At 55.2% G+C, this 18,670-nt stretch overlaps 1 protein-coding gene across 3 annotated transcripts in view; it reads left to right on the forward strand.

Annotated features, from left to right (window-relative positions):
* Positions 1 to 498: 498 nt before the first annotated feature.
* The window catches only part of TTLL1 (tubulin tyrosine ligase like 1), a 31,068-nt gene continuing 12,896 nt past the window's right edge, over positions 499 to 18,670 (forward strand). Inside the window, exons 1-9 of one of the 3 annotated variants that reach the window (XM_004771178.3) lie at positions 499 to 648; positions 4,701 to 4,732; positions 6,897 to 7,005; positions 7,319 to 7,392; positions 9,515 to 9,631; positions 15,100 to 15,308; positions 15,989 to 16,169; positions 17,134 to 17,268; positions 17,934 to 18,042. In XM_004771178.3, coding sequence (XP_004771235.1) covers positions 9,519 to 9,631; positions 15,100 to 15,308; positions 15,989 to 16,169; positions 17,134 to 17,268; positions 17,934 to 18,042 — 747 coding nt within the window. In that variant the 5' untranslated portion in view covers positions 499 to 648; positions 4,701 to 4,732; positions 6,897 to 7,005; positions 7,319 to 7,392; positions 9,515 to 9,518. The remainder of the gene's footprint in view (positions 649 to 4,700; positions 4,733 to 6,896; positions 7,006 to 7,318; positions 7,393 to 9,514; positions 9,632 to 15,099; positions 15,309 to 15,988; positions 16,170 to 17,133; positions 17,269 to 17,933; positions 18,043 to 18,670) is intronic. The other 2 variants (XM_004771177.3, XM_004771179.3) reach the window with 2 other exon arrangements.

An 18,670-nucleotide genomic window follows, 5' to 3' on the forward strand; every position in this document is an offset into this window, starting at 1 on the left:
CCCCAGTTTTAAGTTGCTCACGAGGCTGCCCTGCCTCTTCCTAACATAGAGTTTACAAAATATAGTTTCAGAAACTAAATCAGCCCCATGCTCAGAGGGCACTGAGCATGAATGAAGGGGACCTTTGAGTACCGACTTTACATTTATGATTAGTACGACTTGGGCACAGGATGACACCTAAGGACACTCGACCCTGCGAGGTCGGCGCCACCTGCAGTCCCAACCTTGCAGACTGGGAAGCTGAGCAGCAGGAGACCAAGGGCGCTCCAGACCCGGGGCCCAATTCTTCACATGGCTCTGCCTCCCACCGTCAGGCTCGACCTCTCTTCTGGGTCCTGAAGGCTGCGAGCCTCCCGGCGATGGACCGCCTTCCTCTTCGTAGGATGCGCGCCCGCACCACGGAGCTGGGGGCCTACAGGTGAGCCAGGAAAATGTGACCCGGAAGCAGTCGCGGCGCCAGCGGCGGCGTCTTCGGTTGCCAGAGCGCCGCCCCGGAAGTACAGCGCGGCGCGCGGCGGGCCGGTCCGCGGGGCAGCGAGTGGCGTCTTCCTGCCGGCGCCGGAGTGGGGCTGGAGGCGGGGCCGGGGCACGGCGCGGGGCCGCCCAGCTGCGCGCTGCTCGGCGCTCCTCGGGGCTCTGCGCCCACAGGTGAGGCCCCGCCGCCGAGGCCGTATCCCCGGACGAGGGTGTGGCCGGCCCTGGTGGACGAGTACGCATGCGCGAGCGGGTCTGCGCGGCCGCGGCGGTGCGGTTCGTGCAGGGGCTGCTGGCCGGACCCGCGTCCTGCCGGAAGCCTGCGCTGACCACTGGGCCCCCGCTTTTCCTCCGAGCTCCTGTGGCTTTCCCTGTGCTGCCCGGTGGTTGTAATTGCATTCTGATTCATATTGGCTATCCCAGAATTTCATCGTTTAGGCTTTTCCCGTTCGTTTGCAGTCTGTGTTGTTTCTCCTGCATCTTTTGCAGGGGGCGGGGGACCTGTGGCGACAGCGCTGGTTAGGAGATGGATTCGTGTCCCCCGCCCTGCCTGCCCTTCTGTGCGGGATTGGACCGGAGCATTTCTCCTCCCTGTTTGTCAGTCCAAGGGGGTGGGAGGCGGAGGTAGCCGAGCACCTCGTAGAGTAGCCCGGGCGTTACAGGGAACTCGTTCTGGAAGTAAAAGAATCTCATTGTTCTAAGCAGGTTAGTGTTTGCAGAGAGGCTCTTTGTTCACGGAAATATGTACTGACCACATTTCAGTGTTGGTTTGTGGCATTTACAAAAAGATTGGTCCTGCCCAGCGCCCAAGGCATTACAAGCCCTGCTAAGTGGTTGCTGTAGAACATGGCACTGTCTCCCTGGGGCGTGCGGAGCTAGAACAGGGCCCCCCAGCTGTTGGGAAGTCGTCGGATACACTATTAATTGTTTTCTTTAAAGATGGTATTTTTTCCTTTTCCAGGAAGACTAGCTGGAAAGGAATCGAAACGCCCTAGAATCCTGACCTCGTTGGGACTTTGTTGAAAGTGATAGTGACCAAAGTGTTTGCATCGTGGGTTTGGGGACAGGAGAGCCTCCCGTTTTTTTATGGCTGGACCCAGAAAAGTGCATTGATTCTATGATTATAATTTCTTCCCTCTGCTTGCTGTTTCTCCTGAAAGGTTGGCCTGGCTTTTGTCAGGGAGTAGTCATAACTCCGGGAAATGAAAGGCCTTTTGGCAAAGTTCTGTCCTCCTGGGCTTGGGGGTACGGATATTCCCCGAGATGTTCTCTCACTCCATGGAGATCTGCTAAACTCCAGATCTCTTAATTCAGGCCCCTGGAAAAAGTGTGAACGTCTGGGGCTGTTTGTTTACCATTTTCTCCTGCCTGCGGGTCTGCCAGCCTCTGGAGGGCTGGGCTGTGCCTGAGCACTGCTTGGCTTGTTTGATTGCATGAGGGAAGGGAATTCACCTCGTTATTTTTGCTAATTCATCAAATATTGATTGAGCACCTGCTATTATTAGACTCTGTTCTGGATGCTGGGCGTTGAGTAGGCAATGATTGAGAACAGCACTTCTGCTCTCCTGACATGAGATATGTGTGTCAAAGACAGGTAATCACCAGGGAACCAAATACGTGAACTAGACCAGTTCTTCTCAAACTTGGGCAAGGGTAGGGATCTCACCTGAGAGCTTGTTCAGGTACATATTCCTGGGCCCGCTCCCAAGGAGTCCAAGTGTGCGCATCTGTGTAGGGGTTGGGGGAGGCGTAAGAATTTGTATTTCTTTCTTTTTTTTTTTTTTTAAAGATTATTTATTTATTTATTTGACAGAGAGAGATGACAAGCAGGCAGAGAGGCAGGCAGAGAGAGGGGAGGAAGCAGGCTCCCTGCTGAGCAGAGAGCCCGATGCGGGGCTCGATCCCAGGACCCTGGGATCATGACCTGAGCCGAAGGCAGCGGCTTAACTCACTGAGCCACCCAGGCGCCCCAGAATTTGTATTTCTTTCTTTCTTTCTTTTAAAAGATTTTATTTAGTTAGTTGAGAGAGACAGTGAGAGAGAGCAGAGAGGAGAGGGAGAAGCAAGCTCCCTGCCGAGCTGGGAGCCCAATGCAGTATTTGATTCCAGGACCTGGGATCATGACCTGAGCTGAAGGTAGATGCTTCACTGACTGAGCCACCCAGGTGCCAGGCACCCAAGAACTTCTATTTCTTTTTAAAGATTGTGTTTATTTATTTGATAGAGAGAGAGAGATCACAAGTAGGCAGGGAGGCAGACAGAGAGGTAGGGGGAAGCGGGCTCCCTGCTGAGCAGAGAGCCTGATACTGGGCTCCATCCCAGGACACTGAGACCATGACCTGAGCCAGAGGCAGAGGTGTAACCCACTGAGCCACCCAGGTGCCCAGGAACTTGTATTTCTTTTTTGTAAGATTTTATTTATTTGTCAGAGTGAGAAAGGGAGAGCAAGCGAGCACCGGCAGACAGAATGGCAGGCAGAGGCAGAGGGAGAAGCAGGCTCCCTGCTGAGCAAGGAGCCCGATGTGGGACGCGATCCCAGGATGCTGGGACCATGACCCGAGCCGAAGGCAGCTGCTTAACCAGCTGAGCCACCCAGGTGTCCCAGGAACTTGTATTTCTAACGAGCTCCAGGTGATGCTGGTGCAGTGGTTTGTGGGCCATGCTTTGAGCTGGCCCTGGACTAAACAGTCGTGCGCAGCCTGACGGCCACAGAGAAATAAAGTGTGATGAGTGGGGGCATTGAGATTGGCGTTGTGAAAGTCACTCTGAAGAGCTGACCTTCGAGAAGGGGCCAGATGTGGGGGAGAGCAAAGCCTTGAGACAGGCTGCCGCTTGGTGGGTGTGAGGAGCTGAAAGGCGGCCCAGGGCTGCGGAGGGCTGATGGGGGTGGGGGTGCTGGAGACAGAGCTTGAGAGGTGATGGGGAGCCCAGATCACATGGGGTCCACCTTGTAGTTGGTTGTAGGTGATGGTTGTATTCTGGGGCTAATGGAAGCCCCTGGAGGCTTATGAGCAGGATGATCTTATTTGCTTTGTGCGTGTGAGAGGGTCACTCTGCTGGGCAGAGCATGGGTGCCATGGGGTGATGGTGCTAAGGAAACCAGTGGAGCCTGCTGTGGTCGTCCAGGATTATGGGGCCGCTGGGGAGAGGCACAGACAGATCTGGAACCTTCTGGAGTAGAGCTGGCACCATTTGCTGCTGGCGGGATTAAGAGTCCCCTCCCCCGCAGGACCACAGCTGAGCTTTGCTGGATTGTGAAGGCACCTTGCTGCCGGGGCTTCCAGCTTGTGAAATGACTCTCTTGCCTCCCTGGACCGGGACTGTCCACGAGCACCTCCTTCAGGTGCTCGAGTCTCCGGTAGTGGTCCCTGCACAGGGTGGCTGTCATCGCCGAGCGGGTGGGTGAGAAGCTGGGCTGTCGAAGCTCAGACACCCAGGGTCGTCCCCGTGGAAACCTGTCCTCAAGCTTTTGAAGGTCCTGCCCACCAGCCCCGGCAGAGGGACCCACATCACTTTCTGAACATAGCTAACTGCCTGCCTCGAGAATGCCTTTCCCCAGCTGGAGAACCTCAGGTCGGGACTGCCCACAGGGATTCGAGCACAGTCAACACAAAGATCACCACACACCTAACTCTGTTTCTCTGGGTTAGGTTTTATGATGCTCAGTTTGGGTTTTTAAATTTTTTTTTTCAAATTTTTATTTAAATTCTAGTTAACATACGGTGCGATATCGGGTTCAGGAGTAGAATTCAGTGGTTCGTCAGTTACATACAGCACCCGGTGCTGATCACAGCAGGTGCCCCCCTCCGGCCTCATCACTCATCCGGCCCATCCCCCACCTCCGCAACCCTCTGCGTTCTCTGCAGTTAAGAGTCGCTTATGGTTTGTTTCCTTCTGTCTTTCTACCCACTCCCGTATGCTTTGTTTCTTAACTTCCACATACGGTGAAATCATGTAGTTTGTCCTTCTTTGACTCTTCCTTAGCATAATACCCTCTAGTTCCACGTTGTTGCAAATGGCAAGATTTCATTCTTTTTGATGGCTGAGTGATTATTCCGTTGCATAAATATACCACATCATCTTTATCCCTTCCTGTGGGGCTCAGTGTTGAAAGTAGCTGACCCAATGTCTTCACGTTCAGTTCACGTGAACCCCGCTAGAGTCATTACATACCAAGTTCATTACACGGTCCTGCTAACCTCACTTATTTTTCTTTCCTGTTTTAGGAGGAAGTAACAGGAGAACTGTCTGACATCCGGTATTTCTTTATTGATTTTTCTAAGGGAAGGGGTTTAGTATTTCTTAGGGTTGGGAAGGAGTCAGCCTTGGCTTCTGTGGTCAGCAGGTTCCTTTGTCTGTTCTGCAGACCATTTCTGAGCCCCCTGACTGGCTGGCCCTGGGCTGGGTGTTGGGGGACAGAGACCAGTCCACCCACCCCCTGCCCTGTGGAGTAAAGGGATAGTTGACAGAGTGGGGAGGGGAGGCAGTGTGGCATCCACAGGCTGCAGTCTGTGCTCTGCCTGCTGCTCTTTTTTTTTTTTTTTTTAAAGATTTTATTTAATTATTTGACAGATCACAAGTAGGCAGAGAGGCAGGCAGAGAGAGAGAGGGAAGCAGGCTCCCCACTGAGTAGAGAGCCTGACGTAGGGCTTGATCCCAGGATCCCAGGACCAGGACCCAAGCCGAAGGCAGAGGCTTTAACCCACTGAGCCACCCAGGTGCCCCTGCCTGCTACTCTGTGAGCCCTGCTTTCTCCGTGTGTGAACGTGGAGAAAGAACACCTGCCTTCCAGCAGCGTGTGAGCCCGAGGGTCAGAGGAAGTAGAGAAGAATGCGTACAGAGTGCCCGGCCCTGTGCCCGGTGCATCCTGGCGCTTCACAGAAGTCGTGGCTGTTGTTTTGGGTGATAAAGTAAATATCGAGTTACTTCCTCTGTGAGGGCAGGGCTGACCTCCAGCACCTGGCCAGGAGCCCGGCAGGCCCACTGTGTAAGTAGGGGCTGAACTGGAGGAGCGTGCAGGGCTGAATCGGGGAGAGCGTCAGGAACCTTCGGGGAAAGCAGGTGCGCTCGTTTCAAATTCAGTGAACTGTGGCGTGCCACAAGCACACCCGCCCGACCTCCCAGTAGTCTCAGCCATCCGGCCAAGGCCCCGGGGGCTCTCAGTCCCATTCTCTTCATGGCGGAAATGGAGGCCCCAAGAAAACTCGCGAGTCCCCATGGATGTGTGAGCGCGGGAAATGCACCGAGTGGCCAAGCCTCAGGTGCGGGCAACTGCTGTCCCTCCTATGGCTCTGCTGGGGCTGCCTTGGCATTGGTTCCCAGGGGTGGTTATCATGCTGGTTTGGTGCATTTCTGGAAAGAGGTCCCACATCTCTTTAAAGAAGAGGTGGCCTTAATTCATTTCTTTCTTTTTCTTCTTTTTTTAACTATATATAACTGTTTTGTCCTTTTAAAAAAAAACAAAAAACACATTTATTTATTTATTTGTTTGACAGACAGAGATCACAAGTAGGCAGAGAGGCAGGCAGGGGGCTGGGAAGAAGGCTCCCTGCTGAGCAGAGAGCCCGATGCGGGACTGTATCCCAGGACCCTGAGATCATGACCCGAGCCGAAGGCAGAGGCTTAACCCACTGAGCCACCCAGGTGCCCCAACTGTCTTGTCCTTTTGCACATCACTTTACTGTGCTGTCTCCCACATATATACTTAAAACTCTTTATAGGTGTAAATTTCCTTTTTCTTCTAGGGCCTGGGATGGCTATATCTCGGGTTCGTTTCCTGGGCTGTACTTTGAAAGTGCCCTGAAGTGAGTGGCTCAGTGAGGCCAGATGTCTGAAATCAAGGTGCCGGCAGAGCCGTGCTCTCGCCGAAGAATCCGGTCTGGATCCCGGTCTCTTCCAGTCTGTGGTGGACCGAGACTTTTCTTGGGCTGTGGCTGCACAGCTCTCATGGCTGCCTTCGTGTTCACGTGACCATCTTCCCTGTGGGTCTGTGTGTCCCTGCGGCCGCACTTTCTTCTTTTTTTTTTTAAGTAATCTCTATGCCAAATGTGGGACTCGAACTCATAACCCTGAGATCAAGAGTCACGTGCTCTTTTGACTGAGCCAGCCAGGTGCCCCTCAACATATCTTTTCTGGGGATACAGTTCCAACCCATAACATTTACAGGGAAGTAACTCTTGAAAACAGAGTCAGATTCAAAGGACTGACCCTTGGGGATGTGTCTGTTCCCTCACTTTCGTGAGGAGTAGGCACTGGTTGCCCCCCTCCCCGTGTGCTGGACGGCTGGGTGCTGGAGACCGTGCGGCCTGCCACATGCGCTGTGAACGTTGTTGCAAATGCTCACACCTAAGTCTAGAAAGAATCGGGGGATGAGAAGGAAGCAGGGGACTAAGAGAGTCTCCCCTCCCCTTACTTTCCTCTAGAAGGAAGGTAAACAGAGACCAGAAAGGCAAGGTAGGAAGTTCTGTGTGCCCACGAAGACGGCAGGAGACATACAGGGAAGGCTGCGTGGTTCGGCGGAGGGAAAAGGCGGTGAGAATGGCTCCCCGGGGGCGGTGGCCTTTGACCTGCCGCTTTGGGGTCAGCGGAGCTGGGTGGGAGCAGCAGGGAGACGGGTGCGGGGCCGGAGCAGGGGCGTGTGAAGTGGAGTGGCACGGCGGCCCAGAAAGTCCCGCCGGAGTCAGGAAGGAAGAGAATCCAGAAGAATGAATCACAATAAGAAAAGACCCCCGAGACAGCTCGCGGCCTGCTCTTGTTCAGCAGAAGACACGGTTTTGCCGTGTTCACAGACCGTCTCTCGGTCCTGGGCCATGTACATCATGCCTGTGTGTTCTTTTTGTTGTAGGTACGAACCCCAAGCAGCAGGCCTGGAAGCTGAAGCGAACTTGGCCGTGCCTGTTGGTTCCAGGAGTCCCTATGGTGGGTCCGGCCTGAGAGGCTGGTTTCCTTAGCGCCCTGCGGAAGTGGTGGGTGGGTGGGTGGGTGGGTGGGGTGGTGAGAAAGCCTGCGCCATAAAGGGAGGGTGAGAATATGTGCCCTGTCTGCTTTATGGGGCTGGGGGACCACACCCGGGAAGCGTTTTCTGACTGTTCAAGCACGGCCCCATCAATGCCCCTCTGGGTCACCCCCAGGTGGGTTGCGGGTCAGCGCCTGTGCCAGGTGGCAACTCACTGAGATACGAGGGGTGGTGTTGGGGCTGTCATTGCCTGCCTGGGGGATGGTTCTTCCCACAATCCAAGTCTGCGGTTGGACTCTAGGGGGCAGAGTTGGAGCAGGATTGGGCTGCTGGGCTGTGAGGGCTGAGGTTGGGCGCCAGGCTTTAGATACTGGCTGGGGTTGGTCCAGGGAGGGGTGTGGGCTCACAGCGTGCGGGGATTCCACTCCTGTGCTGCCTCTGCCAGCGTTTCTGTGCGGCGGCTGCTGACTCCAGGGTAACCGCCTCCTATCATCACAGGGCGGCTTCTTGTTTTGCAGAGAGCAGTTCTGTGCATTTTTTACCTTGACCCTGGGGGGCATGGCATCCTGATGAAGCCCATGTTCAGAGCGGGGCGGGGGGGGACAGCAGACTGTGAAAAGAGGTGGCACATCAGAATAGGGTCACCGTGGGCTCAAGTCAGGGCTCCATGGCTCCCTTCAGTCTGATTCTTAAAGGGGCTCTAAACCTTTGAGCCTCAGCGTCCAAATCCGTAAAGTGGTGACAATGGCAACAGTACCACCAGATACCTCTTGAGTGCTTTCTACATGCTGCGCACTGTTCCACTGTTCACTCATTTCATCGTCACTATAGCCCTGTGAGATGGGTACATGCTGTTCATAGAGAGAAGGAAACAAGTTCAGAGAGGTTAAGTAACTTGCCCAGAGTCACACAGCTTGTGAGTTTCAGAACTGGCCCTCGAACTCAAGTCCCAGCTCTGTGACACTGCCACTACTGGGCAGGGTGCGGAGGCAGTGGGCTGATTTTGTGTGAAAGCTCCACTGAATTGTCTTCCCTCTCCCTTTCCCGAGGCAAGGCAGACCCAGGTCTCATCTTTTAACTTTCTCCAAGTCACACAGTGGTGCTGACAGACCTGGGGCCACAGTCAGTCAGTCTGAATGGGTGTCTGTCACATGCCAGGTGCAGGGCTAGACCCTGGGCCCAAAGCAGCGAAGAAGAAAGCCAGCTGCCTGTCCTTTTGCAGGGCCAAGAGTGCAGGAGTACTGAGTGGCCATGAACCAGGTCTGGAGCCAGGGAGGCTTTGTGGAGGGAGTGACATTCACTTACGCTGGCCGATGAGTGGGCAGCAGCTTTGCCAGACAGAGAGGGAGGGGGAGTGCCACAGGCACAGACATCCAGCACATGCCAAGGCCCTGAGGCAGAGTGTGGGCAGAAAAGTCTAGTGTGGCGAGAACATAGCACGTGAAGGAGAAGCAGGTGAGGATTGAGGGTCTGCAGATCTTAAAAGCACTGGGAAGCCACGGAGGCTAGTAAAAGGCAGTGATGTGGTCAGATAAAGGTCACCTGCGCTTACAGAGAGTGAGATGGAGCAGGGCGGGGGAGGAAGCAGGGAGATAGCAGCGCTGGACAGGGTGGGAGGTGCTCCTGTTGGGACAGGCTCCCACCCAGCCTCCAGAAGCCAGCTCCAGGGCCCTCTACTGAGGGCGGTCTCCCCCAGCCACCCTGCGAGGGCCACCTCCCGCCTCAGGCCTCACAACGCAGGTGCTACCTCTGCTTGGTGGTTCCTGTCGCCATGGCGACACCCATCGGGTGGTGACTCTCTCATTCTGCCCCCCACCCCGCCATGAGCAGGCCAGGGTTTCTTAGTCTTGGCACCGTTAACATTTTGGCTTGGTGACTTGCTGTGGGGGAGGGAGCGTCCCATACGTCGTAGGGTGTCGGGCAGCTTCAAGGCATCCGTGTCCCCAGCTGTGACAACAAAAGACATGGCCAGATGTCTCTGCCAGATGGCCGAGAACCACAGCCCGCGTCGGGGGAGCTTGGGTGTGTGAGGGAGAGTGTCTTGCTGTTGACATTTCCAACCTCTCACACGTTGATCTCTTCTAGGATTATGGCAGGAAAAGTGAAATGGGTCACTGATATCGAGAAGTCCGTGCTGATAAATAACTTTGAAAAGAGAGGATGGATCCAAGTGACAGAAAACGAAGACTGGAACTTTTACTGGTAAGTAGAGAAGGCAGGATCCGATTGTTTTTCCAAGGCCGCTTGTCGCCTGGTGAATGCTGGCGCAGGCTTTGTGCCCAAGGGACACCTCCCGTCACACATCTTCCGCCCCGAGGCCCCCTAGGAGCACACGACAAGAACGTCCTTGGCTCATTCACGTCCCGGCGTGTTCCCGCACTCCCGTGTGGCAGCCTGGCGTCGGACGTCCCGGGACGCTTCGGCACAAGCCAGCGTGGCTAAGACGGCCGGGGTTTGGTGAGAAGCCGGAGTCCCCTCCGGTCGGCGTTCTCCGTCAGTGCCTCTGTCCAGCGCGGGGGGATCTCTGCTCCCTTTGCCGCCTCTCACGGCGAGCAGTGCCACTGGGACTGGTTACCAACAGCCGAGAAGCGAGTGGCGCGAGGAACAGAGAAGCAGGGTTCGGCTCGGACTCCCGGGTGGCGTTTCACTCAGCGGCAAACACAGGGGTTGTCCTAGACTCCTGTTCCCACCTGCCTCCCCCGCTTCTCCGGGTGAGGTCCTGTGTCCTCCCTTGTCCAGGGCTGGGCTGCTCCCTGCCTCGGGGTGGCCTCCGCCCTCGGGCGGGGTTGTGTGCCCAAACTGCCCCCCCGCGGTTGTCCCTGCCATGCCCAGCCCTCTTTAGCTCCTGCCCCCGTGAGTCTTTGAGGAAGGGTGAGCTGGTGGGACTCCGGAGGCTTTTTCTTTCTTTCTTTTTTAAGATTTTATTTATTTATTTGTCAGAGAGAGAGTGCAAGCAGGGGGAGCGGCAGGCAGAGGGAGAAAGAGGCTCTCCTCTGAGCAAGGAGCCGATGTGGGACTCGATCCCAGAACCCTGGGATCACGACATGAGCCCAAGGCAGACGCTTAACCGACTGAGCCACCCCGGCACCCCTGGAGGCTTCTTTACCCTGTGCATCCGCCCTCCCGGAGCCCAGCTCCCCCTGCTGCCTCGAGAGATGTTCCTCGGCCTCTTTCCAGCCGCTTCCTTCTCCCTCACGCCCTAGTGTGGCAGCCGGCATGTTTCCCCCTGTTGACCTACTAAGACATTATTGCTTCTACACCCGTGTAAAGGCTGTGCTTTCTGCCCCCTCAGCGGAGCCTTGAGAGGGGCGACGCATCCGGCATTTAGATGGACCCTGGAGACAGGTCATGCCTGGCTTCCCACTCTGGCTCTCCCACGGCTGACTCTGTGGCCATTAGCAAAGGACTCGACCTCTCCTTGCAAATCCGGTTGTTTGAAATGTGAATGGCTCAGTAAAGCACGGAATGTGGGCTGTGACGGGCGCCCCACAAGCGTGCGCTGTTGCTGTCCTTCACGCACCGGCGCACGAGCTTCCTGCCGCGGAAGCCGCCGGTGCCTCTCCAGCCCCCCAGCCTGCTTTCCCTGGCGTCAGGAAGCAAATGTGGTTTCCCCGCCTGTGCCCTCTTTACATGTGACTATGAGCCTCACGACGGTGAGGACCTTGTCTGGCTTATCCAGGCTCCCCAGAGCCTGGCGCTGGCCTGGGTGCAGAGTGCACTGGCGTCCAGCTTCCATCTCTCGCAGCGATTAGAGAGATGACCCTTTCTTATTCTTCCTTTTTTTTTTTTTTTTTTAAAGATTTTATTTATTTATTTGACGGAGATCACAAGTAGGCAGAGAGCAGGCAGAGAGAGGGGGGGAAGCAGGCTCCCCACTGAGCAGAGAGCAGAGATGTGGGATTCGATCCAGGACCTTGAGATCGTGACCTGAGCTGAAGGCAGACGCTTACTGACCAGGCTAGCCAGGCACCCCGGGATGACTCTTTGCCCCTGTAGCAGTTTAAGGTACCTGTACTTTAAACCAAAACCCAATTTCCCTTGGCGAGCATGGAGTGCCGGCAGAGAAAGCATTTATAGAGAAATGCAGCGGCTGTGTGTGCTTTGGCGTCACGCTTGTATTCTTCTCTGAGGCAGAAGGAAATAACAGGCAGAGCCCTGTTTCCAGAGGAGCTCTGAAAGAAAGAAAGGCTGAGTAAGAGCATTTTGTAGAGCGCCTGGGTGGCTCAGTTGGTTAAGCGTCTGCCTTTGGTTCAGGTCATGATCTTGGGGTCCTGGGATCGAGCCCCTGATTGGGCTCCCTGCTCAGTGGAGAGTCTGCTTCTCGCTCTGCCCCTGCCCCCCACTTGTGCTCGCTCACACACACTCTCTCTCTCCCTCAAATAAATAAAATCTTGAAATGTTATTAAAGAAAAATTGTTTTGAACTTATTGCTTTGTGTCCCACGGCTCTGTGCCCTGGGCTTAGCCGGGCCTCAGTCCTTTCTGCTTCTCTCAGTGATTCATCGACGCTGGGGAGGGTGCAGAGCGCCTCCTTCCCCTCTTCACGCCACGTGAGAAGCATTTTGGAGCTAGTCTTAGAGAGGGAGAGAGAAAAGAGTAGAACTGTGTCACTTTGGATATTTGAACTCCTCAGAGCTCCTGCTTTAAGCACTAAGCGTCCCATTAAGTCTTAACAATTGGTTAGGGTAAAACATTGACATCAGCTAAATGTTAAATGGTTATAGGGAAAGGTACCCACGTTAAGCGGGTGGATTATGGTGCAGCTATTGAAGCAAGTGACAGAGGCGCCTGGGTGGCTCAGTGGGTTAAAGCCTCTGCTTTCAGCTCAGGTCATGGTCTCAGGGTCCTGGGATGGAGCCCCGCATCTGGCTGTCGGCTCGGCAGGGAGCCTGCTTCCCCACCCCCACCCCCACCCCCACCTGCCTCTCTGCCTACTTGGTGCTCTCTCTCTCTGTCAAATAAATAAATAAAATCTTTATTTAAAAAAAAAGAAATGTTACCAAAAAATAAAACAACTGACAGTTCTAAAGCAGGAAAATTGTGTAACAAGAAATATGCTGACAGTGAGATCACAGCTTGCGTACGGGCAGGAAGCAGGAGTAACACGAAAGCGTGGCTGTCCCAGAGCGCGTGTGTGAGCTGTCTGAGGGCCAAACTGACGGGTGTAACGAGACAGCACAAAACGGGCTCGGAACAACCCTTTGATAGCATTTATAGGTTTGGCTCGGTGGTACTTTTAGAGCTGATCCTGCCTGGGCTCCCCTGTGCATCTGCTGTCCCCTGGGGGAGGTCAGCTGGGGCTTGTCTGCTCTTGGCTGCCCTGGGCGAGGAGCACAGCGGCTTCTCTCCACACAGCTCTCCCGTCCCTGCAGCCGGTGAGCGGGGGCTTGCTCTCCCGCGGTGGCGAGGGGCCAGGAGGGAGCCTGGAAGCTCTGCAGGCCTTTCAGGGCTGGTCTCCCAAGTGGCACACCACCGCCTCTCCACATGTTCGGCCAGAGCAAAGCCAAAGTGAGACGTCTGGGTCCAGGCCTTAAGAAACTAGCGGCTTCCACTTCCTTTATGGGAACTCTTGGCGGGAGCCCCGAGCCACCACGGGACAAGCCCGACTTCTGGGACCATCTTGCTGGAGAAGCCGTGTATAAGGCTTGTGTGGGTCGGTTGTAGCCGTGCCCGCCAAGGTGCCAGGCAGGAACGAAGCCTTCTTGGATGTTCCAGGTCGGATCATACACTGAACACCCCCGAGTATCCTCCAAGTGGCCCCAGTCAGGGCCGTAGTGAGCAGAAGCACCCTCCACTGAGCCCTGCCCTGAATCTTTTTTTTTTTTTTTTAAGATTTTATTTATTTATTTGACAGAGAGACAGTAAGAGATGGACTATAAGCAGGGGGAGGTGGGAGAGGGAGAAGCAGGCTTCCTGTTGAGCACGGAGCCCGATGTGGGGCTCGATCCCAGGACCCTGGGATCATGACGTGAGTTGAAGGCAGACGGTTAACGACTGAGCCACCCAGGTGCCCCCCTCCGGCCCACATCTTGATCCCCAAACCCTCGAGATGGGATTTAGTGGATCTTGTCTTAAGTTGCTAACACGGGGCCATTTGCTTTTCAGTATTGGATACCCAGAGTATATCTTACCCATCACCTGACCTGAGGATGGTGTGGAAACAGCTCAGTATTTTGCACACTGATAAAGGGAAAGAAACAAACATTTTGTTCGTCTTTTCTGTATGAACTATGTTTTGAGTATCCAAACTGTTGATGAAGGGGAACTTCTTGTAGAAATATTCCTGCTAACACACGAAGGAGAAATGACAGTGTAGAAACACACCCGTTTTGCCTTCCTTAATGACGTAAGGGTCTGGGCCTGCCTGTACGGGAGCCACTCAACCACAGGGCTGATGAGCACATAAACGTGGCCGGTCCAAATGCAGATGTGCCCCCAGATTGACCTGCAGCTGCCCAGTCTGCAGTCGGACTCCTGATGTACCGGCAGCATGTGGGAGGGGCTGGGAGGGATGGAGGGGACACCCGCGCAGCCGTGCTGAGTAAGGAACGCGGGACCCCTGGAGCTCCCCTGGAGGACGGGTGACCCAGGGTCTTCCACAAATCAAGAGCATAGGAAGAAAGGAGGGAGAAGACAGACGGAAAGAGCCATGGGAGAGGGAAGAGCCTGGCTCTTTGCACAAGCTGTCAGTAAGATTCCTCAGACAACCAAGGAAGTAGGAGCACCAAGTAATACTTGACGATCCCAGAAATGACTGTTTTTAGTTATGATAACAGTATAAAGTAGGATATAATATAATATAAAAAAGAGCCCTTCGCAATTAGAGATGCCGACTGGAATATTTTGGGTGGGAGGCTGTGTCTGGAAATCGCTCCCAAATAAGTCAGCGCTGTGGGGCATGGGTGGGGTACGATCAAAACAAGGCCGGCCTCCGGCCACAGCGCGGGCCAGGACTAGGCCTCTCGGTCCTTTTCTCTGCTTTTGCATGTGGTCGAGCTCTTCCCTCCTAAAACATTTTAAAACTCCCATTATTCCCATGATTATAGAATCAAGAGAAATGCTTTGGGTGCTAGAAGCCCTCTGTAGTTGGTGCCTGGGCCCGGTGGGGTGGATTGGGGCCAGGAGTGACCAGCGGCTGACAGCCCGCCGTGCCTGGGGGCGTGGTTCCAGCGTGAGGGCGGGTCCTGTCCTCCCCGCCCTCCCTGCGAGTCCGTGGGACAAGGACAGGGAGGTCTCTGAATGAACACGAAGTACTGACCCAGGGCCCTCAAATCACCCTGGGATTCTGATTTAAAATGGTCCCTGTCCTTGACGTTGGGTGAAAATACTGTGTAAATGATTTTCCTGATTTCAGAGTCCGGAGGAGGTCCTTTCATTGGGTGGTTGGTGTCCACAATCAGTGGGACCCAGAACCAACAAGCATTTAGGAGCATCTCCTCTGCACTGGGGAGTGAAACCATCCACAATGGAGACTCAGAACAGCCCCCCTGCCCCCCAACAGCTCCGGGCCCAGCCGGTCCCTGGACACCACCCTGTGCGGCACTGGGCTGGGTGTCTCATGGCCCGCAGGCCGGGGGGGGGGGAACGGTCACCCGATTTGACGAGCCCTGCCCCCACGTGGACCGGCTCTGAGCTTGTGCCCTGCACGCCCCTTCTGTGCTTCCCTTATAGGATGAGTGTACAAACCATCCGGAACGTTTTTAGTGTCGAAACTGGCTATCGGCTCTCAGACGATCAAATAGTGAACCATTTTCCGAACCATTACGAGCTGACCCGGAAGGACCTGATGGTGAAGAATATTAAAAGATACAGGAAGGAGCTGGAGAAGGAAGGGAGCCCTCTAGCAGAAAAAGACGAAAATGGGAAATACCTCTATCTGGGTTTGTGCCTTTCTCGCTGGCCCCAGGTTTGAAACAAATCCCTGAGTTCCCTAGTGACACCGGGTACCACGACAGGGACATGCCCATGCTGGCTGGGCTGGGCACCTCTTTCATTCCACGTCTCCAGGATGGCGGGGCGGAGGTTCACATTGGGATCCACGTTTCTGGGAGCGCCTTGGGAGCTCAGTGCCCATGCAGGAGCGCGCGACCTTGGTGCGCAGGTGGCGGGGAGCCCGTTCCGAGCGGCAGGCTGCACTTTGTAATGCAGGCTCATTGCTGCATCTGGTGGTTCCCAGGGAAAGGCGCGTCCCTGTTCCGGTCCGGTGGTAAAAGCTGGACTGTGGGATAGTTTCAGAATCTCTCTGCCCACCCAGGAAAATTAGATGACCCTTTGACATCTCACTGGGCCTCAGTTCCCTCATCTGGTAAATGGGAATGATAATAGGGCCTAGCCCACAGGAGGCTATGGGGATTATAGGTTTGCGAAGGGCTTAGCACAGAGGGGATAAGGTTATCCTACAAGAATTGAATGGCAGGGGGCTTGTCCTTATGATCCTGGCTTGGGGTGGGGGTGGCTGGGGGCGTGAAGCAGCCACAGAAAAGCCAGGGGCCACGCGTCCCTGCCTGTGGGCACATTGGGCTGGCTCACCCACTGCTGTCCCCTCTGTTTCCCCTGTCAGACTTTGTTCCGGTCACCTACATGCTGCCCGCCGACTACAACCTGTTCGTGGAAGAGTTCAGAAAGAGCCCCTCCAGCACCTGGATCATGAAACCTTGCGGCAAAGCCCAGGGGAAGGGCATCTTTCTGATCAACAAGCTCTCGCAGATCAAAAAGTGGTCCCGGGACAGCAAGACGTCTTCGTGAGTGCAGGGCCCACCCACCCCGGGGCCTTCCGAGTTGGGAGTTCCGGGCCACCTGGTCAGTCTTGCCCGGCGGCCGGGGACCCTTGCTTGCTTCTGTAGGTGTATGGCATTCGCCACATGGCGGGCACCACGGCAGGGTTCCGTGGATGCCGTCGTGTGATTGATTAGAGGATCCCACCTGAGGCAAGTTGCAAAGGAAATAGTGTGTGAACCAGCATACGGCCCCAGGAGTCGGGACCCTTGTGGGCTGTTCTTTGTTCTGAAAGCTTCTGTGAGACCCACTCAGTCCTGGACTTCTGAGATAGTAAAGTATCCGCTTAAGATCTGGGCCCAGCGTACGTGGCTTCAAATCCCTGTCTACACTTATGAGTACGTTTTGTCTCAGTAGACGCTTACATGCTTCATCCGGGTAGACGGCGGACACCAACAGCACCACCCCCATGGGGACAAGATGGGGATGGAACAGGTGAACCCATGGGAGGCACACGGGAGGGTGAGCAGTCAGTGGGGGTGGCGCTAGGCTGTGTCAGGTCAGCTCTCTGCCCGGGGTTTGAGGGCTCCTTGGAACTGAGGGTACCAGTTTTTTGTCTGGGCCTCCCCCAGCCTCTGAGGGTCCTGACCTGCTCGTTGGTGCCGGACAGTGATCCTCTCCTGGGGGCTGGTGGCTCACTGTCAGGGTTCTCAGGAGTGACAGGGTCACCTTCTCCTCGTGCAGAGAATTTAAGTCCGAGTGCACACTGCTGACCCCCTCGTGGGTCGGGTCCAGGGAGCACGTCCCTGGTGGGCTCCAGGGGCTGCTGGCATTGTCCTCTGAGGGCAGGGCACAGGCTCGGGGGCTCGTCCATGGATCCACCCGACCCCGTTTTCTCCCCGACACACCAGCCTCTCGCTTAATGAGTGGCAGAGGCTTGTTACCACCTTTGGTCTTTGCGTCTAACTTTGACTTCTCTGACACGTTCAGGTTCGTGACTCAGTCTACCAAGGAAGCCTACGTGATCTCCCTCTACATCAACAACCCGCTGCTCATTGGCGGGAGGAAGTTTGACCTCCGCTTGTATGTCCTGGTGTCCACGTACCGCCCGCTGCGCTGCTACATGTAAGGGCCGCTATCGTTTTGCTTGGAGCTTTGACCGCCCAGGGTAGGCCACTCCTCAGAGACAGAAGGCAGCTCAGCATTGGCCCAGCCCTGGCTTGGGGAGTGACTGCTAACGGTCCCAGGCTTTCTCTGGGGTGACGAAGGCGGGAAATCGAGTGGCGATTGTCGCGCACCTCTTAGGGTACCAAGAACCACTGAGCTGTGCGCTCTAGCTAGGTGAAGGAGTTCTGTGGCATGTGAATTATATCTTAGTAGGATGGTTATTAAAAAGAACGATAGAAAATAAAAAAGGAGCTCTTGATTAAAAAAGCTTAAACTCCCCCAAAATAATAGCAATAAAAAAATTAAAAAGCTTAAAACCAAAAACAGGGGCTCTTCGAAGGGAACAAAGTATTCTATATACATATATATATATATTTTTTTTTATATACATATATTTTTAAGGTTTTATTTATTTGAGAGAAAAGTGCAGGAGTAGGGGAGGGGCAGAGGGAGAGGGAGAAGCAGACTCCCGGCTGAGCAGGGAGCCCGACCCCAGGACCCCGAGCGCATGACCCGGGCCGAAGGCAGATGCTTCACTGACTGAGCCACCCAGGCGCCCCAAAGCCTTGTATTTTCCTTCTGCTTCTCCTCAGAGTGTTGACGTTGTCTCCCTTCCCACGTAGGTATAAGCTCGGATTCTGCCGCTTCTGCACCGTGAAGTACACGCCGAGCACCAGCGAGCTAGACAATATGTTTGTTCATCTCACCAACGTCGCCATTCAGAAGCACGGGGTAAGCGTGTCCCTCCCTCGAGCTGGAGGAAACGGGCCCATTGTGTGGGTTTCTTTCTATCTGCCAGAGAGGGCAGGTGGCGGCAGGAGTAGAATTCCAGATGCTCAGGCACAGCCTCGGCTCAGGGGCTCACGGAGAAAGAAAGGCCCGAGTCAAGCCCTGCCTTTCTGGTCCCGTGACCTGGAGCAAGCTGAGTCTCTGAGCCTAGCGTGGGTTTCTCGTTTATAAAAGGCGGTGATGTCCCTCCCTCGTGGTGGGAGGGGGCACATGACTCGCTGAGCACCTGTCTCGGTTGGTCCCCTGCTGAGTGCCCGGGCTACGCTGATGGGCAGAAACTCGCTTGGTCCCTCCTCAAGGAGCCTGGGCCTGTCAGGGGAAATAGGTGTCGAGGACTGCGTAATCGTGAACGGAGATGTGCACTCTGAGGCCAGAGAATGCACGTCTAGAAGAGCTTGGGATGAAGGGGCCCCTCGTCCAGGGGCCGGACAAGCCCTCCGTGCAGCAGTGGAGTGGTGTCCGAGCAGAGACCCGCCGTGCGAGCAGGGCTGACCCAGGTCGGGAAAGGGTGTTTGGGCGGAGGGGACAGCGTGGGCCGGGCCCCGTGGCAGGAAGGAGCACTGCAGGGGCT

The sequence above is a fragment of the Mustela putorius genome, unplaced genomic scaffold, assembly GCF_011764305.1.
Source record: "Mustela putorius furo isolate JIRA1106 unplaced genomic scaffold, ASM1176430v1.1 tig00000738_pilon_pilon_pilon, whole genome shotgun sequence".
NCBI lineage: Eukaryota > Metazoa > Chordata > Mammalia > Carnivora > Mustelidae > Mustela > Mustela putorius.